This window comes from Camelus ferus, chromosome 11, assembly GCF_009834535.1.
Source record: "Camelus ferus isolate YT-003-E chromosome 11, BCGSAC_Cfer_1.0, whole genome shotgun sequence".
NCBI lineage: Eukaryota > Metazoa > Chordata > Mammalia > Artiodactyla > Camelidae > Camelus > Camelus ferus.
Genome location: NC_045706.1, coordinates 35,038,264 through 35,064,529, shown reverse-complemented (window position 1 = coordinate 35,064,529; position 26,266 = coordinate 35,038,264). Strand labels below are relative to the sequence as shown.

Here is a 26,266-nt window from a genome sequence, read left to right as displayed (position 1 = left end):
TGCAAATAAGTGAAGATTAAAAATGGGAAGCAACAGTAAATTTTTAATATTTATGCAGCAAAATTAATGCACCTTTTAGGCATTAAGACTTTTAAAAATCTTTAAAACAAAGTATTGACATAAACTTTTTATCATTTAAAATAATGAGATCTAAATTTATGCCTCAAAAGTTTAACTATGTCAATGAATATCTCAAAAATAATGCTATCTTTTATACCTCATGTCTCTCAAAATGAAGAATTTATCAGTAACTAACGTGGATTTTCCAGTAGTGGTGACAGATAATTAGGCCATTCAACTAGTTTTGTTTCCTTTGTGGCACAGAAATAAAGTTAGCTGGGGTACTGGGCTCCATCCATAGTCAAAGAATAGACAATTTTATAGAAAAGCTAACTGGTTCATATGAAAAAACATGTCTAAAACTATTACTCAAATTAATAATATCCATTTTAAACCCCTCAACACAAAACAGCTAAAAAAATTGTTACCCAAGTTTAATTAAAAAGCAGTATCTTTATTTGCTCCCTTGAAAATCTGTCATAGTAAAAACAGAAAATACTATCAGTATAATAAGGAATTATGTTCTGAAAATTCAGCTTTAATTTGTTCTATATCAGGACCATGCTGTGGGGCTCTGGATGAAGTTGCTCTGGAGTATATTTTATACAACTATCATTATTTCCATTGCTTTAAAACTATACTCTGATAGGATATAATATTAAACTATTTTCACTTACACAGGCTAACTATTCAGCTGTCTGCATGCTTTAAACACTGTTGCTTAGGAGGATAATTAGTTTTTGCAAATCTGTAAACTAATCCCTTTGAACAGATTTACCAGAACCAAATATTGATAAAAACTGCTTCTATTAATGTCACCTAAATTTATCTATGTTGTGCTCTCTTCACTAAACATTCCAAAAAACACCAAAGGCAATTTTCCCTCATAATGAAATTATATTTTCATAAAGGTGATGTAAAAGACAACATGGGGCTTAACTTTCTCCTTGAGAATTATGTCTCAGGACTTTGATTTACGGTAATGTGGTGGACACAGGAAATCCTTAATCCATCTGGCTACAAAACATGAAAAATAATACAGTATTGAAAAAACTCAATCAACAAATCTGCAAAAAGGTAAAGGAATTAAGCTGAAGTCAACAATAAAGCCTATGCTGTAGGAAGGTAAGCAAGGGTCAAAGTTGACCACATACCATATGGACACGTACAGATCTGAGAGAGTGGGGTGTGCACTGGACACCTTACAGGCCAAATAGCCTGATGAGAGGCCACCCTACACAAAGCCAGGGCTTATGAAATACTACAGCCTGAGAAAAGTGGTGAAATATTAGAAAATCTATCCAGCAGAGTCAAGCCTGGATTCTTATTAAGACATATAAACACATAAATACATACACACACTAAATCCGTGAGATTTCATGGCTCATGGACATCTAACATGGATCTTGAACCTGAATTTACCTACCTGTCTTTGGAAAAAAATCTGGCAGAGACAAATAGAAAACCCTCTTAGAGCAGCAAACCTTCAACATATGTTCCAAAAATTCACACAAAGTTCTACCAAATGTGATTTCCCCCATGAAATCACAAAACACGCATGGAAATAACCACTCTAAATTCAAGTGACAGAACAAGATGTACAAAGACTTCTATGTTAAAATTACTGAATACAGACTATAAAATTAGTATTAACTTATTTAAAGAAATAAACAAGGAACCAAAAAAAAAATCACACAGCAAATACTTATGTAGTAAATATACACCAGGTATTATTATCAGCACTTCACTCAGATTAAATCCTTAAAAACCTACAACAGTTCTGAAGTGGAAAGTATTCTTCCCTTTTTAAAGATACTCAGATAACCTCTATGCAGAGTGATTACGTAATTTGGTCAAGGTCACAAAGCTAACTGATTGCAGGACTCTGCTTTCTAATCCAGCTGGCAAGAGACCATCAAAACTAATCTGGCAGACCTAAAAAAAAGATCTAAAAGAATTCTCAGAACTGAAAAATATTACAATTGAAATATTAAGTGCAATGAAAGCGTTACATAGCAGAAGGGATCCAAATGAAGCTAGAATCATCACATCGGAAGAGGTAAAGGAATCACCCAGCATACAGCACAGAGAGAAAATTTTCAAAAGAAAAGTTAAAATATATGGAATAAAAATAAGGTATGTCCAATTGGCATTCAATAATATCACAAGGAGAATGGAGAAGAAACAATATTTGAAGGATTAATGGTTACATTTTTAAGAAGTGATTAAAGATATGATTCTAGTTGTTTTTTAAAAAGGGCAAAAACAGATTACAAAATAAAAAATACCTATTAAAAAAGTTAAAACAACAAAGGAACAATTTATTAACTTTCTCAAAACTTCCCTATGAGAAAAGTTTATATATATATATATATATATATATATATATATATATATATATATATATATGAAATATAAAATAGGTGATTCATGGAAGGGGAAAACAAACAACAGAAAAATGGTTCTAGAACTTCCAACTCCAGCAATATGGGCAGAAAAACAAACGTGCTGGATGAATTTTTTTCTTTAAATTTTCTTCTAAAATATATCATTGATCTGGCAAGGAAGTATGGAGGCAAAGAACTAAGTGAAAATAGGAACTCAAAGAGATAAACTGAACAATATAGCTGGTTTTCTCTCTAAGGCATACCAAGGGACCTTAGTTTTGGTTTTCACAGCTTTATGGGTAAAGAGGCAAAGCCTAAGACAGAAGACTGTCGAGTATAAACTGGGAAGGTACACGTGACAGAAGTGGGTAAGTATATATTTCAGTAAACTAATTTAAAACAATAACATAAAAATAAGTGACATAAGAACTGAGAGTAAAGGCTATAAGGATTTATGGTAAGAGTTGAAAGAAACATACAGAATACCCATAGCCACTAGTCACTTCCTTTTCCTTGACATAAATGGTTCTAGTACCCCGGTTTTCTCTCTTCTGTTTTATTCGTTTGGGGCATTTAGGAAATCGTTAACATTTTGTTAATTATAGAGTCTTCAAAATGGATGAAAGCACATATAAACCATATTTTTTCAGATACCCATCAATTATTGATATGTGCAAGTTGTGAAAAAAATTTTATAAAAAAGCCTAACAAGCAGACAATTTTTTCTATTAACACCACCATCACAATAACACAAGTTTAAGGCAGATTTCTTTCAAATACCTGGCAGCTGTGATCAGTATCCAATCCATCCCAGAGACTCATAAACTGAGCTTTCATCATGGCTGTAGCTTCATGGTCAGAACTGGAACGGTTTCGTAGAAAGGAGTCTAGAAGGAAAAAGCCCTTAACCTTAGAAGTTAATAATAAATTATTTATTCTTTATATAATTTCAAATCATTAATTAAAGCTGACAGTGTTATGAAAGATTACAAAGGGTTCAATTAAGCCTTTTCACACATTATTCTAATATAATCATTTTGACAAATTATTGGACAAATTAAAACAATTCACAATCTTCATTTCTTCCCTAAAAATACATTCATATGAACAAATATAAAAGAAATGATTTGGTACTGACAGGCTAAAAAAGGATCAAATAGTGTCTTGAAGAAAGTCCGTGTGCTTTGGCCCTAGCTTTCCAGGTTGTCTGCATCCTAGTGGTGTTCTTAATTATGGGGTCACATCCTTTTTCCTCATACATTTTTACTGGTAATAAATAAAAATATTGGAAAATGTCAATACTATTAAGTGGGAAAATGAGAGAAAATTGTTTAAAACACACGTGCTAGCACACATGTACATATATGTTACACGTGGAAAAAAAAAAAAAGCCTCTAAGAAAATATAGCAAAACACTAATCACTTTGGTTATCTCTCAGTGATACTTAAGGACAATTTAAATTTTCCCTTGAATTCTTTTTCTGTCTTCCACATTATCTACAATGAACACGAAATGCTTTTAAAATGGGGAAACCATTTTCCTTCTAGAACAAAAAGACTGAAAAGGTGGTACATACTAAGAATGAAAAAAAGATTTTCTAATACAACCCTATTTCAAATGTTTTTGTCTTACATCTCTTCAAATCACTAGTATTTCTGATTAACTTTCACATTTCCACATTAAAACTAAAACTTGAAGTCTGTGAATCATACATCCAAGTGACACAAAATGCTTTTTCATGTGCTAGGTCCAAGCTTTAAAAAAACACTTAAAAAAAAGTAATTACAGCAAAACCACATTATCATGATGTGATAAGACTCTTATGATGACAAACATATATCCTGGATTTTCTTTTATAATTCTAATCTTGCTTAATAGGTCCCATTGTTGGACCATGTATAAAACTAAATTTATTCTGGATGTAGAAAATCTAGTCATTTAAAAATCACTTATTTTTCAATGATAAATTGTGTAAGTTCAGCTGCCTACTTATTAACCACCGTAATTCTCCTATTAATTATTCCTAAATTATCCTCATTGCTAAGAAGTGGTTCTTGTGATGGCTGCTTAAAACAAAATAAAAAACTTAAAATGCTGGTTAAATATAAATAACCTAACTATATCAGTAATTAGACTCAATATAAATGGTCTAACGTCTCCAAGCATATGTTTTAATATATTAGACTAAATTAAAAAAAAAAAGTGTGCTGCTAACCATAGACACGTCTTTAAATATAAGGAAGGGCCCAGGATACTGAAAAGAATGGAAAAAGACATGTATGTAAACACTAACAAAAAATTTGAGTAAAATATTTTTTTAAGTTAATGAGTATCTGATGAACAGTGCTGGAGCAATTAGACATTCGTATGCAAAAAAAAATGTATTTAGGCACAGACCTTATACCTTTTACAGAAATTAACTCAAAATGGAACATAGATATAAATGTAAAACAAAAAACTATTAACACTTCTAGAAGGTAATAAAGGAGAAAATCTTTGGAACCCTGGTTTTGGAATGAGCTTTTACATGCAACACCAAAAGCACAATCCATCAAAGAAAAAAATGCATAAGCTGGACCTTATTAAAAATAAAATTCCTGCCCTGTGGAAGACACTGTTGAAAAAAAAAAGCCACAGACTGTAAAAAATATATATATAAAACACATAACTTATAAAGGACTTGTACCAAAATATGCAAAGAACTCTTAAAATTCAACAGTAAGAAAACAACTCAGTTAAAAAATGAGCAAAAGGTCTGAACAGACACTGTACCAAAGAAGATATACAGACGGCAAATAAGCATAGGGAAAAAAAGCTCAACACATATGTCACTGGGGAAGTGTAAATTAAAATAATGAGATAACACTACACACGTGTTAGAGTAGCTAAAATCCAGAACACTGGTAATACCAAGTGCTGGAGAGGATGTAGAGCAAAAGACATCTCATTTACTGCTGGGGGAACTGCGAAATGGTGGAACTGCTGCTGGAACTTTGAAGCGCAAATAGCCACTTTGGAATGTAGTTTGGTCGCTTCTTACAAAGTTAAACACAGATTTACCATCTGATCCAGCAACTGTACTCTTAGGTATTTACCCAGTTGAGTTGAAAACTTAAGTCCACACAAAATCTTGTATATCTGTTTTGTTAGCAGCTTTTTCATAATAGCACAAAACTGGAAGCAACCAAGATGTCCTTTATTAGACGAATGAATAAACAAACTGTGGTACAAACATAACAATGGAATATTATTCAGCAATATAAAGAAATGAACTACCAAGCCACAAAAAGATATGGAGGAACCTTAAATGCATATTACTAAGTGAAAGAAGCCAGTCTGAAAAAGTTGTATGTTATATGATTCCAACTATATGATATTCTGAATAAAGCAAAACTATAAGGACACTGTGGCCAGGAGTTTGGGAGGGAGGAGTTTGGGAGGAATGAATAGGTGGAGCATGGGGGACTTTCAGGGTGGTGAAATTATTGTGATACTGTAAGGGTAGACATATGATACTACACACTTGTCAAAGACCACAGAACTGTACAACACAAAGAATGAACCTTAATATAAACTATGGACTTTAGTAACAACGTTATCAATACCGGTTTACTAATCATTATAAATGCATCACACTAATGCAAAGTACTGATAATAGGGGAAATCGTGTATGGGGGGAGGGGGTACATGAGAATTCTCTATACTTTCTGCTCAGTTTTTCTATAAACTTAAAACCATTCTAAAAAATAAAGTCCAGTAATCTAAAAGAAGTTAATAAATATCTGAGATTGCAAGAAGGAAAGAAAAAGATCAGAAAAAAAGAGAACTGAAAACAAGAATGGTGAGAACTTGAGGTGATTATGCCACTATTTGTGTGTGTGCTTGTGTACCCAACAGGTATGCATGGGTAGCATTAGAAGGTTCTGCCATGGTGTTAACTTCCATGTGGAAGCCAAGATACTCAAAACGATGTACACTCACAGAAAGTACAGACAAGAAAAAAATTTTGCTCATCACTACAGGGAGTTAAGGAAGCTTGTCTGTCTTGGCCTGGGCCCTGAGGGGAAATATATCCCCCCTGAAAAATTAAAAGCCAGGACCACAGGGGCTCTCTCTCTCAGGCTTGAAGTCTAAATTTGTACTGTCGTTCAGTCTAGGAACACCCAAGCTGAGAAATTAGAGCCGAAAGGCTCTAAGTGGAAGACAGAAAAACTACTCTAGATTGTTTTAGGCAACATAGAATTCTCATATAAAAATAAGTCATAAGCAATCAAATGTTAGACATGACACAAGGAAACAAGTTACTATGAAAGAGAGAGTTAATGATACAAAGGAGTAGAATTTCAGACAATAAAATGATCCAAAAAAACTATATTAAAATAGTATGTTTTAAATTCTGAAGACAAAACGGACTGGAATTCCAACAAAAAAACAAGCTACAATGATAATAAATAAATCTCAGAGAAACATAGAATTTCTCAAGTTTAAATGTAATCAACAGACTACAAACCCAATGATTGTGAGATTAAACATAGCCAAGCAAAGAACTGCTTTTTGTAACTTACTCAATGATTGATTGATTTTTGACTTTCACAATTACTTTATGTATAAACAAAAAATTTTAAATGCTGCCAATTAAATTATGATACTAAAAGAAGAAAAAACTGCCAATTAAATTATAACATGCTACCCCAATTTCAGGGATGTTAAAATGCAAAAAAACCCCAAAACAAGACAGTATGTTTTAGAACTGATGAAACAGAGAACCAGATGCTAAAACTATGGAAATGACTCAAAATTAAGTAGAGTTGCATAAAATATATATATATATAGAAGCCTTGCAACATTCAATAGCAACTAGAGAAAAGATAGACTACTTACAAAGAAATATTAGGCTATGAGCAGAATTCTCAAAAGCAGCAAGAAAGATTAGAAGACAACGGACTTCAAGCTTCAAAATGTTGAAAGAATATTAATTCTGTACCACTTAAAAGTAGAGACAAAATTAACACATTTTCACACAAAAGACACACAAAATTCACTGAACTCATAATCTTTGCTGAAAGAATTTTAACAGATTTCAGTAAGAAGGAAATTAAATCCAGAAAAGGCAGGTGTAAGAAGCAATAGTAAGCCAAAAAACTGGCAGTGGATCTCTAAACAAGCAGTCAGTATAAAAATAACTAATATGGAAAGTAAAAAATAAGATAAGCCATTAACAACATGTAAGAGATAAGAGGAATGATTAGTACTTAAAAGTTCTAAGGTCCCTGTATTATTTGGGAGGAGGGGAGAAACAATTAGCCTAGACTTTTAAGACAAGTAGCTATGCTAAATGTGTGCTAAGAGAGAATACAGCTGACCCTTCAACCAGGTGGGGGTGGGGCACTGATCCCTCCTGCAATCCAAAGTCTACACACAATTTATAGCTGGCTCTCCACATGCATGGCTCCTCCATGTCTACAGTTCGTGCAGCACTATAGGATTCACTATCAGAAAAATCCACGTACAAATGGACCCATTCAGTTCAAACCTGTGTTGTTCAAGGGTCAATTGTATATAACTTTTAAACCCGTACCAGGGAAAAGGGAATAAAGAAAGCACCAAAGCCCACTAGACTGGTAAATAAAAAGCATACAATTGTCTGTTAGAAATAAACCTAAATACATTAGCTATCAAAATGAAAGCAAACTGACTATACTTCCCAGTTAAAAAGTCTTAGATTAAAATTTTAAAAAATCCAGCTATATGCTCTTTTGTGCAAAATTCAAAGCAAAACCCCAAAATAACTGGAATAAACTGATGAGAAAGATACACAAGGCAAAATACTTTATATCTATAACTATCTTTCTCTATTATTATATAGCCTATCATATTACATATAATTAAAATAGTGTAATTCAAAACTATAGGTTTAATTACTATAGCTTTATTATAATATATAGCTTATTATAACAAAAATATAGATAATAGATAAAATGTAGAAAAAGTCCACAAATATAAAGGTCATGACATTCAGGGAGAGAAGATCTGTTTTATAAGTTGGCTGTCCATATGGAAAAGTATAAAACTGGATTCCTACTTCATGTTATGTATTTTAAAAAAGAGAGTATTTATGGAGGTAGTGAAGGGATTTGTAAACGAGACACAAGACTTGATAAATATAACTACATTTAAATTTAAATGTAAAAGAAACTATCATAAAGTGAAAAGACAAGCCAGTCTAAGAAATATTTGCAATCATAATAAAGCATCAAAGAATTACTAAAAAAGATGCAAATAACCCAAAAGAAAAACTGGCAGTTTATAAGCAAAGAAACCTAAATGGCCAATCAACATGTTAAAAGATGCCCAAATTTACTAGTAAATAGGGAAACACAAAACAATAATAATTCTTGCTCTTTAAATTGACAAAAATTAACAATAATGTCTGAAAAAATAAGTTCTGGGGCAGTACAAGCCAACCATACACGGGTCAGAGTGAAAATGGGTATGACCACTCTGAAGATCTGGTCATCCCAGTGAGGCTGAAGGTAAACACATCACACAACCTTATGGTTCAACTTCATGTACCCTGGACAAACATATCTGCATGAGGAAACATGTACATGAAAGTCCACTGCATACTGTTTATAAAAGAGAAAAGACAGAAAAAAGTATCAAGGGGGTGAAAAAACAGACTATGGTTTATTCTATAACACAGAAGTAAGACATTGCAAATTAGGATGTTGGTTATCTCTTTTATTAATTTGGCCTAAACAAATACTAAAAACTAAATCTGAGAGGGGAGTGTATAGCTCAAAGTGGTAGAAAGCATGCTTAGCATGCAAAAGACTCTGGGTTCAATCCCCAGTACCTCCTCGGAAAAAAAAAAAAAAAGTAAATAAGTAAATAAAACTAATTACTTTCCTCCCCCCACAAAATTAAATACATAAAATTTAAAAAAAAGAAACAAAACTAAATCTGGTCATCTAAACACCACCCTTTGAAATGCTTACATAGAAAACAAAGCATACCTATTTCATCTATGAAGATGATGGAAGGCTGTAGCTTTATGGCAAGGGAGAAAACAGCAGCAGCCAGTTTCTGAGATTCTCCATACCACTTATCAGTCAGTGTTGAAGGCTGAAGGTTAATAAACCGACAACCTGCTTCTTTGGCTGTAGCCTTGGCAATCAATGTTTTACCACAGCCTGGAGGTCCATAGAGAAGAACACCTGGAAAGAGAACAAGATATTTGCTTTAGTTTATGTGATAATCAACATAGTATTAATTCTGCCTATACTAAAATTTTTCCCAATATTCACTTTCATTTTATCTTTTCTTATAGTAGAAAGGAAGGTGATATATTCTAAGTTCATGTCAGTGATGACAAGTATTTGGAATTATAGCATCTCTGTGCTTCCTCCCTTTGTGAAAAGGTCTAGTTCAGGATATTAAAGACAATCATCTTAACATCCAAACTCACACCACTTGATCAATGGTTGACAAAATCATCTAATGCCCTCCCTCTTCACAAACTAAGACCACTATAGCACAAAAAATTAAATTATCTACTTCATAAAAATGTACACATATTGGCTTTAATTACCTTTGAAATATAAATTAATGCACTTTCTGATATAGCTGCAAAATTAGTAAGATTATAAACAACTTCAACCTATACTATTTTGATATTTCTAAAGATCCCACTTTTTTGAGAAATGCATGTGTCTAATAATTTGATTTCAGTCTTGACTAGCAACCTGCCTAGTTTTGGCAATACAATGAAGAAAAATTTCTACTAGATGGGAAAAAATAAGCTACACGACAGCATTTGTATCTGAAAGCCATAGCAACACAACTCTAAAGATCTCACTATCAATCATCATGTACTCTCCATTTGAATTGCCTTTAATAAGCCTAAAACATGATTAATACTTAAATGAAGAAGAGCAAAAGTATTACCTTTAAGGACCTAGTTATAAATACTTTCGATTCTTGAGTTCCGAGGCTTTCAAAGTAATTACTAACTAGGAGTAAGAAAATGTTTCTCTTTTTAAACATAAATAGTATTTAACTTCTAGTTCATCTGTAGTTCACTATTTCCTATTCAAAAAAAAAAAAATTGCAATCTAAAAATAAACAGAATTACCAAGAGGAAAAATAATCACTAGAATCATGAAACAACAAAAAGAAGTCTTACCTTGAAAACAAAAACCCATATTGTTACTTTGGATTTCTTTTTTATCCTTGATTTCCCAAATTTTTGTTTTCTTGTAAATAATAAAAATGAATTTGAAATAAAGGATTATTTTGACATGTAACCACAGGGAAAATTTTATCTAAATTTGGAAGCTGAGGAATGAACAATTATTTCTTTAAAAATTTTAAAACAATTATTTTATTATTCATAAAACAGTTCACTGTATCTTAGCATTCTCTTGAAATCCAACTTCAAAAACACCAGTTGTATAATGGCAGAAAGTTCCAATGCTTCCCAGATTTTTAATACTTTAGCAAAAATAAACTTTTACCATACCTTTTGGAGGCTGCAGAAGCCTGGAATTTTCAAACAAATGCTTCTTTTTGATAGGTAAGATGACTGTGTCTTTCAGATCTGTAATGACATCATCTAAACCTGCTATATCACTCCAAGTAACCTGGTAAAAGGTAAGGTCAACATAAATTTTTACAACTAATGTATTTTCACTGAAGTAGAAAAAACTCCTTCCAAAATGGCAAGCTTTATACATAAATAACAAAAGTTTAAAATGATATATTAACATAAGCACTTTTAAGCAATACTCAAATTATTAAACTACTATGGACCGCAAAAAGGAGTAGTCAATTATCTACTATTAAAAAAAAAAAAAAAGACTAGGTGCAGCACTCAAAACTCTGCAGGGACCTAAACAAGCTAAATTCACTCCATTTAAGAGGAAGAAATACTCTGCCAAGAAGATTGAGAACCAGCTCAGACAGATAACTTGGCACTAACTGATGGGGGAGAGCTCATCAGGAGTGTTCCTAATTCACACAAGAAGCTGTCAAACATAATAGGAATGAATTTAGAAATAAGGTCTATACTCACCAAACTGGGCTTACGAATTTTATAAATCAAAAGTAAAACTGTGTCAAAACTTACGTCTTTTTAAATAGTAAACAGGGATACATGCTTTCAAAATTCACACAGCTTATGTATTTTAAAAGCCTGCTGACTCAACCTAAAAATCTAGGGGGAGGGGTACTGAAAAAGACCTAAAAAACAAAAACAACCCAGCTGTAATCTGGCAGAGTTAAAGGGGCTGGTCAGAAGCAATATTTACAATAGATTTATTTATTTTTCACCTTAAGAAAAAAGTTTAAAAATTATAACCAGATCTGAAAAAAAAATCACCTACTTTCACTGTAGCTGTAACAAAAAATTGAGTCCATTAGTATAGCCTTACTCAGAAATCAATATAGGTAGGGCTTCAAGAAAGTGCCATTGTAAATTTATAAATCAAATTCAAATGGAGGATTAATTCTGGAAGGGCATGATGTATCTCTGTGCACGCAGATATTAATAGACATTGTAGATTTTTATTTTCTAGATTTGGAGCTAAGGATATATATTTCACTCTATTTATTTATTTATATCTATTGTTATAAATATTCATAGGATTTTAGAATTCATAAATTACATTAATCTGATGTTCAAAATAATCCTTTAAAAGTAGGTAGAGCAGCTATTACAGTATCCATGGATTATTCACAAGGGAACTGAAACTCAAAGAGGAAACAATTTGCCAAGGACATGAATGGAAAAACTGGTATTCAGAATCTTGTGTTGTCTATCACACCTTAAATGTAAATAGAAATCTAGATTTAGACTCCAAATCAAATAACCACATGACTTAGAACAGTAATTTTATATACCAGAAAAGTGAATATATAAAGGTACAGTTTTAACTAAACAGATGTGCACACAAAAAAAGTTAATATAGCAGGCCTGAGACTATAATCCTTAGAAAGGTCTGCTTAACAAGGCTGGCCCTTGGCTGGAATATGGGAACTTAGATTTTAGGAGAGTTCCCGCCATTCCCTGATAAGAATAGCTAAACTGTGCAAACAATATGGTTCATAGTGGATACCTGTTTTTCTTATGGGAGTCTAGAATTTTGATACACATTAGAAGATGGAGTCTATGTGACCAGTTCCAATTAAAACCCTGGGCCCTAAGTCTCTAATGAGCTTCTTTGATGGGACAGCATTTGATATGTGTTCTTACAACCTGCTGCTGGCAGAATTAAGTGCATTCCGTGTGACTTCACTGGGAGAAGACATGGAAGTTTGTGTCTGATTTCCACCAGACTTCTTTCCATGCCTCTCTTTCTTTGCTGATTTTGCCTTGTATCCTTTTGCCATAATAAATTATATCCATGACTATGACTACACTGAATCCTGTGATTCCTCTAGAGAATCTTCAAACTTGGTTGTGGTCCTTGGGACCCTTGACACAAAACGTTAGACAAAAAAATAAAAAATAAAAAAAAAAATAAGATTAAAGATACATACATGCATGTTAAGAGGGTCTACTAGATGAGCAGCAATACTCATTTCATACTCTGAAAGCTTCACATTTTTGACACCAATTTGCTTCATTAATTTTTCTGCCTAGAAAGAAAAAACAAGCAACCTTTTTTAGTTTGGTATTTCGACACTGGCACTCCAAAACATGTATCTGTGAAGTCTAAAACGCAAGGAACAGACATACAAGAATTTTCCAGGGATATTCTTATGCCCTTTGATTTCATCTTTCCCCAACATAAATCCTTAAGTAAAGAAAAGATTTGAAGGTCTACTCCACAGAAACCAGGGCAATTTAAACCAGCTCTTAGGAAATGAGGGAAAACAAAAAAATGGGGTGTGTGGTCAAAGAGATATATATAGGGTCTAGCATAGCTCCAATGAGACTCTAGGACCCACCTTGATTTCTCCTTCCTAGCAGGATTATCATGCCAGGGCAGATGAAATGTCAAGATGAAAGACCAAGGAGTTAAGGATACCAAGAAATGGACAATTGGAGTTTCTCCTCTTAAATTAACAGAGTATCTGAAAACAGGTGCCTGACTTTCTTCAAATCACCTATGTATCACATTTCTATATATAAAATAGATAAATAGCAAGGACCTACTATATAGCACAGGGAACCATATTCAATTTCTTATAAGCTATAATGGAAAAGAATCTGAAAATATATATACATATGTATATGTGTAACTGAATCGCTCTGTTGTATACCTGAAACTAACACTGTACAGTAACTACACTTCAATAAAAAATAAAGTTAAAAAAATTACTCATGTATCTACAATAGGTATTCACGCCTATCTAATTTCAAATTGTTCTGAGATTCTACCCTTTTTAGTTAAAGTCACTTCCTGGGGCTAGACAAACCAGAGATAACAAAAATAACTTTGAATTAGAGGTATACTTGCATATATTTCTAGAGCTGGGCAAAACTAGCCTTAAACCTATATGCTCTACCATGCAACAAGATTTTCAATTAAAATAAAAATAATGAGAGTAAACATTTACTGAGTGTGCCACATATTATGCCAAAACACTGTGGATGGATTAACTCACTGAATCCTCAGAGTGATCTTGGAGGTAGGGACAATTTTTCTCCAACACAGAAAAAGAAACTGAGCTCAGCTTGGACTAAGTAATTTGTCTTAGGTTAAAAGTTAGCAAACGGAAAAAGCAACATGTGAATCCAGGCAGTCCCAACTCTAGAGATGATACTCTAACCATCACACACAATGTCTTGGTTTCCCCAAACACATGATAGGAATTAGTGACCACCAGAGACTCCCTAAAAATCTAGAGATAACATACTCAAATTTCAATTAAATGAACATTTTCAGAAATGAAGGTTCTCTGATAAATCATATTTACCTAAATTTTTATTGCTATTATTTTATTTTATTTTATTCCTAGAATACTTTTTACTACATAAAATCTTGCTTTTTGTCAGGGGTACTGCTGCTCTTAAAAAAATTCACATCATACAGCATTACAGAGAGAGGATTAGGATATATATTGATCATATCCTAGTAATACAGCATTTTTAAAAAGTGCTATGAACCACATTTTTCCTATTTAGCCAGCCCTCTGTGAAATTATGGAATCAATGGATGAAGCATCCTTTTCCAGATTCTTTTATCTCTCTCTTACAAATATCTTCTCTTTCACTGAGTTTAAATCTTTTAAGTGTCAGCTACAAAAGACAACCTATTTTTCATACGTATAATAACATTAATTTACTCTTTTCATTGTGCTTCCATAAATGTGAAGTCATTCCACATGTATCCTTTTCAGGCCATGCTCTAAAACAGTGGTTCTTAACCAGGAGTGATTTGGCAATGTCTGGAAATATTTTTGGTTGTCACACTTGAGTAGGGGGGAGGGCGCTACTGGCGAAGCAGAGCATCTAGGCAGCAGAGACAAGAATGCTGCTGCACAATCAAGAAGGCACAGGATAGCTTACCCTCTGCCCATATTACCTGGCTTGAAATGTCAATATTTAAGAAACTCTATTCTTTCCCCCCAATTAGCTACTTGCCCTTAAAATTTTACTCTAGGCTATAACTGCCTGTTGCTACCTTTATCTGTATCTGGGATTTCCCAAATAAAAATCATCAACTGTGTTATTTAGTTTACAGAGATGGAAAATGGTGATAGTCGAGTTTACCTAGAATCTTTTACCCACAACAGTAGTTCCTTTAACAATGTCTCCGGGTTGCATTAATAACATTGATAGAAAAGAGAAAAAAAATTAACATTTATTGAGTCCCTACCACATGCCTGGCACTGTGCTGGGTACTTTAAAGGGAATCAACCCTTGAAAACATCCTGAGAAGTAGTTATTACTATCCTCATTATTCAGATGAAGAACTCAAGGGTTAGACAAATTGAAAGAACTGCCAAGATTACACAGCTCGGAATTAGCATTACCAGAGCTCAACTCGTGATTTGTCTAACTTCAAAGCTCATTTTCTGTAGAAACACTAACATTCCTCATTTGGGAGAGCAGAACATGGTTAATAAACAAATGAAAAGAAAGCACTCCAAAATATACCATATCAATACCAAACTGTGCTCCAGGAATAAGTTATCCAACTGTTTAGCTTTGACACTTTTAACTGAATCCCTATCTGTAAAATGTTATACCAAGAAAAACAAAGTTAAGACTGGAGTACTTGAAAAATGGCTTATGCTCATGCATTCCTTTACAGCTAAATGACAATTATATTTTCTAGTCACCAATGTTTGCTTGGGTTTTAAAGGATGTTTCTCCCATTTTGTACATGTAGGGAAACTGGCAGCCTGCGGGTGAGAGGAGTCAGAGGTAGAAGGAAACTTACTTTTTACTGTATACCAATCTTTTTCATAGTACTTTTTATCCCTTCAAGCTATTTCACTGTTTCTCCATGTGAAGTATTATTTTTAAAGTTAAGAAGTGGGGTAGGAAAGAGTGAACTAATATTTCTACTTAGAATAAGGAAGGAGGAAAAGGAGTAAAGGAGCAGCAGAAAACAAACACTCCTTCCATTCAGGTTCCAAAAGATTCATGAAATTGGCTCTTTTGGAAAAATAATTTTAGAAAGAGATGGCATACATAACAAGTTAGGAGCGAAAAAGCAAAGATGAACTAATTAAACTTATATCAGAAACCTTTTACTGAGGTCACAGCTGAAGAACTCCAATTTAAGTGAAGATAGAGAAAATTAACAATACAAAGTTTTAAAAATACATTTAAATAGGAAATAGCAAAGAATTTGAATAATTATCTTTATATATTAAGTATAAACCTTTACCACAAACTTACATTAAATTTCTAACAAACACTCTTTTCCAGACACGTGGATATAATTATCTTCTCTTTAAGAGTTAGTACACTTACATCTTTCTTCTGACTTTACCGTGTATATCCCAAAACTTGCTGGATAAGATGGCTTTCTACTAGGCTTGTGTATAAAACACTACAATATACTGGGTTTTTTCTTAAGTTTCTCTCTTGTTGCTTTTCTTTCCTCATCACTTCGATCTATCTCCTTGGCCTCTGAGACAACACTAACTGCTTATTCCTCACTAATTTCCTATCTCAATTTCATTATTTACTTCAGCTTCTCAGTCTTCTAAGACTCAGCTCCAGTAACCATAGTTTTAGGGCCACAGTTCACAATGGCTTTCTAGTGTCAACAAATATTAGCTCTTCCAAATGGTAATTGGCTTTCTGTGATGGCTGCTCTTAAAAATCCTTGGCAGTTAGGAGTTCCATGTTAAGATTTCCGTGTACCATCCCTTCACAAACTATTTAATCTATTATTTCCATCAAAATAACCGAAATAAAGTTTTGAAGCCTACAATATCAACGATAGGACTAAAAATAGGAAGACATTACGTTAAATGACTAAGGTCACAGTATATGACCTTCATGTGCATGAATTCTAGGTTGTGAATCTTTCCAGGTCCTTGACAACTAAACTATAATCTCAGGAATATTAAATAGTATATAATTAATATGCTAAACAAAATACTGTATGTATAAATGCCCAGAAGAGGTCAATCAATAAGTTATTCATCCTGTCTTTGAAAGTTCCTTAATAGACAGTACACCTAGAGATTCCATTTTTCTACATCCCAATTTTCATCACAGACATAACTATCAAAACTCGTCTGCTACACCCCAATATGATCCAACAGCAGCATGTGCCCAGAATACTCCTGGTCCCTGTATAACCCTGCTGAAATTATGTCCTTATTACCAATTAAATATCCCACATTTCATAAGTCTTCAGGCTAGAAATTGTTTCCAAATATCCTGTTTAATCCAAATGAAGACTACTTCTAGGTTACTGTTTCTGGTTTGAACACATCTGTTACCCTTTACCTTTCATCTCAAAACTGCATGGCCTTTAAACTCAGATGAGGCCCACGGATTATCTGGTAATCTCAAAATGTTACCTAAATTTTTACATTCAGTGCTCTTCCTCTGTGACCACAGAAGTCATACCTTTCTCCCCTCCCACATTCACACCTCATCTTTGTCCTCAATGTGCACTCTAATTGCTTAATTCCTTTCTGTACTCCAACTAAATTATTCCTCATTTGGCAGTACTTGGTTTCCTAAATGGCCTGAACCACAGAACGTCTTCTGTAGAAACATAAAATTCCTTACATTTGTTACACCAGTTAGCCCTGTCTTCAAAGCAGGTTCAGCACCACCATTCACTTTATCTGCTCCCAAGCTGCTGAGGAATCCTCAAAAAATTAATAAAAACAAAACAATTGAGTTCCCAATAACATGCTTTCTTCAATCATGCCGTAACATTTCATAATCTACCATGATTTATTTCGTTAAACACTGATCACATACTTAGCTCAGCAGGTCCCAAATCTCCTCCACTCCCACACACCTCTCCCCTTCATTGAGAATAAAATAATTAACTCTATTTAAAATATTCCCATAACTACTGATCCCAACCCCTCCCAGTTCTTTCAGAACCTACCTCCATCCTCTTTGTCAGCAACTCTCTACCTCCTCCACTAGTTCTTTTCCTTTCCTTCTTTACCTTTCACCCAGCAAACTCCGGAGTGACTATGTTCTTTTACTTCAAATTATACTTGCTGTCCCCAATGAATGGAAACTGCTTTCTTCAAGTTTAATAATTTCAATAAATTTACTGATCACTTTCTTCGATCACATTCCTCACAACCTCTTTTTCTCCTAGATCATTTTATAACACATTTACAACCAATTACCTTTTGTAATTTTTTTCCCCTTTGTTTTGGTGACTTTACACATACAAGTAATTTCACAGATAACAGGAGAGAATGTAAGGAGCTTTTAAAAATCATATTTAACACCCCACCAATGTCCTCAAATTCTAATGTTTCACAACTGCCACAAAAGAACCACTATTACAGCCTGCAGTTTTTTGTATACTTCAAGGTATGCTGAGGTGGGAAAGACTGGTATGAATAACTTACATTATCCTGGCTTTATTCCTACTCCTTTGGTTATTTATTATATTTTTAAAGTGCTTTTATCAAAATTGGAGAGATAAAAAGGGTATCTTCAGAACACAGAGATGAGGTATCAAGAATCATGGAGTAGGTGCTCAATGAATATTTGTCTAATGAATAAATTTAAGTCTTTAATCCCTGGAAGTGATTACTACGTATGGAATCAAAGAGAAATAAAATTTTATTTCCTCTTATATGGATCCAACTGTCTAAATATCATTATTATTGAAAAATCCATCCTTTCTCCAATAGTGTACAAAGCAAAGCCAGCTGTGTCACACATCGTTTCTATATAATGCATAGGACTGTTTCTGGACTCTCTTCTACTAAATTTGCCAATCCATCCCTGTGCCAATAGTACACTGTGTAAAGCTTTATCGTAAGTCTTACTATAAAACAAGGCAAATCCTTCCTCTCCTAATAAACACGTCTTGTTTTTCAGGGGTGTCTTGCCTATTCATAAACCTTTATTCTTCAATATAAATTTTAGGGGAAAAAAATGCAACACACAAAAAAAGCCTCTTGGTATTTTTAGACTGACACTGAATTTAACTTAAGCCTTCAATAGTTTCACAATTTTCCCTATAAATGTGTTGTACAATGTTTGCCAATTATTGTATATTTTTTGATGCTATTGTAAATAGTTACCTTTTAAAAATTCCATTTCCCAACTGTGGAAGGTATCCAGAAATAGTTGACTTTTGAATATTGATTTAGTATCCAGCAGCCCTTAAACTCTTATTAATCCCGATAGTTTATCTATAGACTTTCTTTGGCTTTCTGTAGATGATATGACCTGTGAATAATGACTGTTTAGTTTCTTTTTTTCCAATACTTCTACCTTTTTATCTTTTTTCTTGACTTATGCACTAGTTAGTAATGAGTAAAATGTTAAATAGAAGCAATGACAATAGGATTCTTTGACTTGCTCCTAATCATAAAGAAAATGTTTTCAATTTTTTACTGTGAAGTATGTTTCCTGAAGTAAATTCATTCTAGCATGCTAAAGACATTATCTTCTATTTCTATTTTACTAAGAGATTTTCTAAAAATCAAGAATGTTTAATTTTAACACAGGATTTTTTCTGCATTGATTGTCTGACTGACTGCATTGATTGTCTGACTGACTGAGAAGTCTGACTAACACAGGATTTTTTCTGCATTGATTGTCTGACTGACTGAGATGTTAACACAGAGTATTATACATGTATTTTGTTTTCCTCAAATGAAGCCAGCCTTTAATTCCTGGGATAAATCCAACTGGTCACAATTTATTATCTTTTTTACACACTGCTGAATTCAGCTTGCTAATATTTTGTTTAAGATTTTTACATTCATTCACAAATGAGATAAATTACAGCCCACTAGAAGTTTTGGAATTGTTCTTATGCTACCCTCATAAAAAGGTTTGGTGAGTGTCTTCTCTTTTTCTACACTCTGGAAGAGTTTCTATAAAATTGCTATTATTAATTTTTCTTTAAATATTGCTAGAATTTGCCAGCAGAATTCTATAAGCCTGGAGTCTTCTTTATGGATATATTTTTCCAATATTAATTTATTTCATAGTTATGGAACTAACAATTCATGTATTCTAATTCTTAAATCAGTTATGGTAATTCATGATTTTTTAAAACTTTTTTTATTGATTTATAATCATTTTACAATGTTGTGTCAAATTCCAGTGTAGAGCACAATTTTTCAGTTATACATGAACATATATATATATATTCATTGTCACATTTTTTTTCTCTGTGAGCTACCATAAGATCTTGTATATATTTCTCTGTGCTATACAGTATAATCTTGTTTATCTATTCTACAATTTTGAAATCCCAGTCTATCTCTTCCCACCCCTCGCCCCCTTGGCAACCACAAGTTTATATTCTATGTCTGTGAGTCTGTTTCTGTTTTGTATTTATGTTTTGTTTGTTTTTTTTTTAGATTCCACATATGAGCAATCTCATATGGTATTTTTCTTTCTCCTTCTGGCTTACTTCACTTAGAATGATATTCTCCAGGAGCATCCATGTTGCTGCAATTCATGATTTTTGAAGTTTGTCCATATTATTTAAGTTTTCAAATTTGTTGGCATAGTTATTGTCCTTCTTTTTAATGTCTGCAGCATCTGTAATTACATCCTTTATCATTTCTAGTAATACTTATTGGTGGCTTCATTTATTTCTTGGTTTTAAAGAAGTGTCAATTTTATCAGTCTTTTCAAATAAACAACTTTTTGCTTTTACTGATTTTCTCCATTATGTATTTATTTTCTACATTTCTATTCATTCTCTATTGTATATTCTATTTTCTATTAATTTATCTTATGTTTATTATTCCCATTCTTTCACTATGTTATTTATGGTTTCATTCTGTTAAAATATTTTCTCCAGCTTAAGTTGGATATTTACTTTATTTCCTACCTTCTTTCTAATATAAATACTTAAGACTATAAATTTCTCTCTAAATACTACTTAATATTTTAAGTTTAATTCAATTACAAATATTTTAAAATTTCTATTATGTTTTCTTTTACTTAGGAACTATTTAGAAATGTTTCCTACTTTCTAAACCTATTGGATATTTCTAATGATTTTACTGTACTGCACTATAGCCAGGGAATGTAATAAATACGCTACTAGTACTATGAAACTTCAGATTTGCTTTATAATAGATTATATTTGGTTCAATTTCACAAATCTTACATGCATGCTTGAAATGTACTCTGCATTTGTTTTAAATGTAATGTACTATATATGGACACTAGATAAAGCTTGTTATTTGTTTAAATCTTCTACACTCACTGATTTTCTCAAAATATTTCATCAATTATTGAAAGAAATGTTTAAAATCTTCCACTGTGATGATGGATATGTTATTTCTCCCTGTAGTTCTACTTTATGTCTTTTGATGCCACATTAATAGATGCACACACATACAGAAATGTTATTATTTCTTGGTGAACTGAATTTTTAGTTATATTTTTAGTTATATTTTTGCCTTAAAGTTTACTTTTGTTCAACCAGCCTTCTTTTTGTATTTGTGATCTATTTTCATGCTCCAAATTCTTATTTTCAACCTTTCTGTATCTGCATTTTATGTGTCACCTCAACTAGTATACGGCTTAACTTTATCTTTCTAAACCATTTCTGTATTTTCGTCTTTAATGAAATTAAAGGGTGCTGTCTTTTGGGGTCAAAGATTTATGGGAATATCATCTCTGAGATGCTCCACACTTTAGATCAGTACTATGCTTTGTATCCTGAGTTCCTCTGGGTCATAAAAACAGAAACTCAATTTCAAGTTTCAGCAAATTCCCACAATGTGAAAGCTGGCCTCAAGCTCATCTTACCTTTCTGAATTTTTGCCTTAAATTTTTTACTTGAATATCTTACTTTCTTGTTAGTTCACAAATACCTTTAAGATTTAAAGTATCCTATCTGGATTGTTGTTTTCAGCAGGTACCTAGCTACCCATACTGACCTATTCATTCTCCACTGGCTTCACATCAACTTTCTCATTCCCTAAATGAAGTCCTGCTCTTCAGCTGACTATTTCTATTTTATAACATCTCCTTTAGAGACCTCACCACTCTCAGTACAGTTATGAGCATCTATCATAGTGACAACTACATAAGCTCTCAACAAATATTTGAATGTATATATCTTGATGGTGGCAGGAGGAAAGTGGAAGAGTAGTCTGGGGAAAAAACCCACAAATGATACGATACGTATCTTCCCAGGAATAGCCGTGGGGCCTACTCCATCTCAGTGAGACTCACTGCTCTAATGAGTCTAACTACTATGAGCACCTGATAAGGAACCTCCAGAGACTGACCTTTTTCCTGAGATCTAGACCTACAATTTCACCTGTTGAATGAACATTTTCCCCTGGATCCATAGCACCAACACATACTCAATATGCTCAAATCAAATGTCATCTTCCCATAAGCTTGCCCTATCTAAAGATTCTAGAACTCTATAAAAGATCCTATGAGTCTTTGAGGACCCAGACAAATCTTGGATTCATCTGTAAGATGTCCTTATTCTTTTCCCTATCATCATAAGGTCCTTCCAGCATTCCATTCCTTTTGTTACCCGCTTATTCTAGGTCTTGACCAGGATTATTGCAGTCTATAACCAACAGAGACCTCACTTCTAGCCCCCCTGGTTCCAATTCTTGTTACATGATACTGTAAGGTGAATTATCCTTAAAACACTGCTGTACGTTATCACCTACCTACTCAAAAATCTTTAATGGTTTACCACTGGTTATACAGGAGACTTCAACTGATCAAGAGCATATTTCAATAAGTAGTTGGCCAGGGAGGTAAGGAAAGAAAAGAGAAAGGGTAACAGAGAAGCTGTAGCCCCAAGTCAAGCAAAAAGCATGTCTCCTAGTTAAATGATAATGGACTTCTCAAATTCTGTGGCATTTTTTATCAGCCTCTGTCCACCCATGAAAACATTAGGACTGAGTAAGGAAAGATCAGCACTCTGTTCCCTGAGTTTATACTTAAGGTCCTTTATCATTTAGCCCCTTACTTCTCCCTCTAAGTTCTACTAGTTAGTTGTGCAAACCCTCTACTCCAAACTGACTAGTCTATTTACTCTTCTTTTAACAGTTCTTATTATCGTTAGCCCCATCACAACTCTGTTCGTGATTTTCTTTCTACTTAAAATTGTCTTTGCCTATTCTAAAGTCAAGCTCTTTCATGAAGCCATCCTCAACTGTCCCAATCATTAGTGAATACTTTCTCTAAATGCTATAGCTTCTGTCTACTCTTTAGGCAATTAGAATATGCTACTTACTGTCATAAATTTATATTGTCATGGACAAGTCTTTTCTCCTTACCCTGGGCACTAAAGAGCAGATGTAGTGTCTAACACTTCATATGCCTGACATTTAGAACAATACTATACACATACTTTTCAATGTGTATCATATTGAAACTGTCACAAAAAGATTAATGATAATAATCCATTTATGTATTGCTTAAATATCTATTAAATATTTGGTTTCCTCCATGTCTTCTACACGTGTGTTCCAGGAGCTCTAAGAAGCCAAGAAAAATAAACAGCAAAATTCTGTTTGAAGTCACATCTCTGCTTTCAAAAACTGTGAAAATGATATGACTAATTAATATTTTGACCTCAGATTTAAGCTGACTTTCCTGAGTCAGATGGGGAGGGGGGAATTGCACTTAGGTTGACACATGGATATACTCAAATTAAAAAAAAATTACACTGCTCAGACTTCCTAGAGAATTCTGAATTGACTGATATGATGATATAACCTAGACCTTGAGTCAACTATTTTATTAGCAAATTCAGGGGAAAAAACTGACAACTGTCCAAATTGTTTCTCAGATCTATACAGTAAGCATAATTTAAGAGCTATGCACAGCATTATAGAGCAGTCAATTATTTACATCCCAGTTTCCCAAACTAGCCTTAAGCTTTTTGAAAGAATAAGATTTATTCATCTTTTATCCTTGGCATCAAGCATTTGCTAGCAGCTCAATGACTGTTTACTGAATGCATCAAAGTCAAAACTCACAGAAGAACGCTAAAAATCCATGAATATGAACATTCTGCCCTCAAACAGCATGAAAAATGTGAAAGATTCCTGTAAGGCTTTTATTTTTTGAGGAAGAATAGAAACCAAAAAAATTTATCATCCTAGTAAGAAAATAACCTTAAGAGGCAACAGCTGAAAAAAGAAATACTATAAACTTATATTAATAACAACATTTTTAGCAATCCCTTAATCAGAAATTCATAGTTTGTAAGTCTGTAAGACTGACAGCTTGTCAGTATTACTCACATTTCAAATGTCACACAAAGTATAATACATACCATTACAGAAGATAAAATTTTTTGTTTAGTCTGTTGAAAAATTTTATCTAGATTCCTTCATTTACAAGCTGACAAAAATGATTTAAGATATTAATAACAAAATTGTATAGTACTTTTATTCTTTATCATTTTTTCTTCTGATAAAATGCTTAAATAGTCAAAAAGGATTTGAGAAGCAAACACGTTTTTAGGGATGAAGTTAAATATTACATAAAAACACATTTCTACATGGGTCATACATAATTTCTCATTAATTTATGACTCTACTATATCCTTAGTTTTATGGGAAAATATTTGCTAGCTCCAAGAAAGATGATTCTCAAATATTTTAATCATACCTGTTTCTGAGCTTCTACTTTTTGCTTTCTGGTTGGATCAATTGCATCTACCATCCATTTGATTGTAAAGTATGTTACTGCACCAAATATTGTCAAACGGAAAATTAAACCAACAACTTCATTCCGACTCAAGGGACGAGAAAAGGCTTCAGCATGTACCATCTTGATTGTTAACCTTAAAAAACAAACAGAAATGTCACTAGGTAATAACTAGATTCATTAAAACTGGGAGACTGATAGGTGGCATAAACTAGGCAAGAAAAACTAACTTCTAGTCAAATTTAACATTACGTACCTTAAAAAGTGTTTTATTTAAAGATAAACAGATTTTTAAATGTGAAGAAAACAAACACATTTTAAGCTCCTCTTGGAAATTCAGGTTTATTTAATCAGAATTTTTAATAAACTTTTCTAAAAGCTCATATAATTTAAGTAGACAATAACTCTATTTGAAAAACACAGTAAACATTTTAAAGCATTTCCTCTTTTAAATAGCTTTTAAATAACTATTTCAGAGAATACAGAAAAATAATGACTATAACACTAATCCAACTGAAAAAAGCCAGCCCCAAAACGAAATACTTTACTAATGTGTTGGTAAGAATTTCTATGAAGTGTAATACATACCAGGTAATTTCTGAGTGAAATACAAACTGTGAATGGACTCACTTTTCCATCATATTTTCTTTTAAAGGCTTCCAAGTTTCGCTGAAATTTATACATGTCATTTTCTCAATTAATAAGTGACATTAAATTTTTTGAGCCATCGTATTATTTCCAACAATTTAGCTAAATATGAAGCAACAGAATCTTCAAAATGTTTGAGCCACAAGAATACAAGTTCTCACCCAAAATAAAGAGGGAAAAAGAAGGCAACGTGCCTACTTTGACAGATATGCCTGAGCAGCTACACCAACTACAGCTTGGCTTACAAGAGGCATGTACACCTGTGTCAACGACAATGCCCACCCTGTAGAAATAGCTTGTTAAGGATGATGCGACTGTCACATTATTGGAGATAGAATCTCAGCCTCAAATAATGTCATTATACTCTCATAGCACAGGACTATGCTGAATGCTATATGATATGGGGGTGGGGAAGAAGGAATGTATATTTTGCACTCATGAAAAGGAATAAATCAGAATTTACACAGTTGGCTCAGAAACAGGTAAAAATCAGACGTTTCGCAGATTAACATCTGTGGTCGTTCCAGCTCTAAAATTATTGTTTCTTTTCTCACTACTACTGTTCAGTTATTAAAGATTCTCTTCACTTGCCTGTCTCTGGAATAGCTCCAATAGTTTCTAATTCCTCTTAGATATCTCCTTCTCCCTAACAAAAAGATCCCAAAGCATTCCCTTTATTTACAGGATTCCCAAGCATTCAAGACTATACCAATCTAGCCCCAAAGAGCAACTTTAAAGCCACTTTTCAGTTCTCCACTACTTCTCAACAGCAACTCTCAATACTGGAGTCACTGGCATCTGAAAAGGCCACATGTATTTTCCTTCCAGCATATCTGCACAGTACCCTGGATGGGTCATTTCTCTCCATCTAGAATTAGTCAA

General features: G+C 33.1%; 1 protein-coding gene across 2 annotated transcripts in view; it reads right to left on the bottom strand.

The window, feature by feature from the left end:
• The window catches only part of ATAD1 (ATPase family AAA domain containing 1), a 44,088-nt gene that overhangs the window by 15,554 nt on the left and 2,268 nt on the right, over positions 1-26,266 (bottom strand). Inside the window, exons 1-6 of one of the 2 annotated variants that reach the window (XM_014562757.2) lie at positions 24,698-24,835; positions 17,657-17,739; positions 12,988-13,086; positions 10,970-11,090; positions 9,465-9,665; positions 3,228-3,334 (exon numbers count right to left, since the gene is read on the bottom strand). In XM_014562757.2, the coding sequence (XP_014418243.1) occupies positions 3,228-3,334; positions 9,465-9,665; positions 10,970-11,090; positions 12,988-13,074 (516 nt within the window). In that variant the 5' untranslated portion in view covers positions 13,075-13,086; positions 17,657-17,739; positions 24,698-24,835. Of the gene's footprint in view, positions 1-3,227; positions 3,335-9,464; positions 9,666-10,969; positions 11,091-12,987; positions 13,087-17,656; positions 17,740-24,697; positions 24,873-26,266 lie in introns of those variants that run through there. The other variant, XM_006188915.3, reaches the window with a different exon arrangement.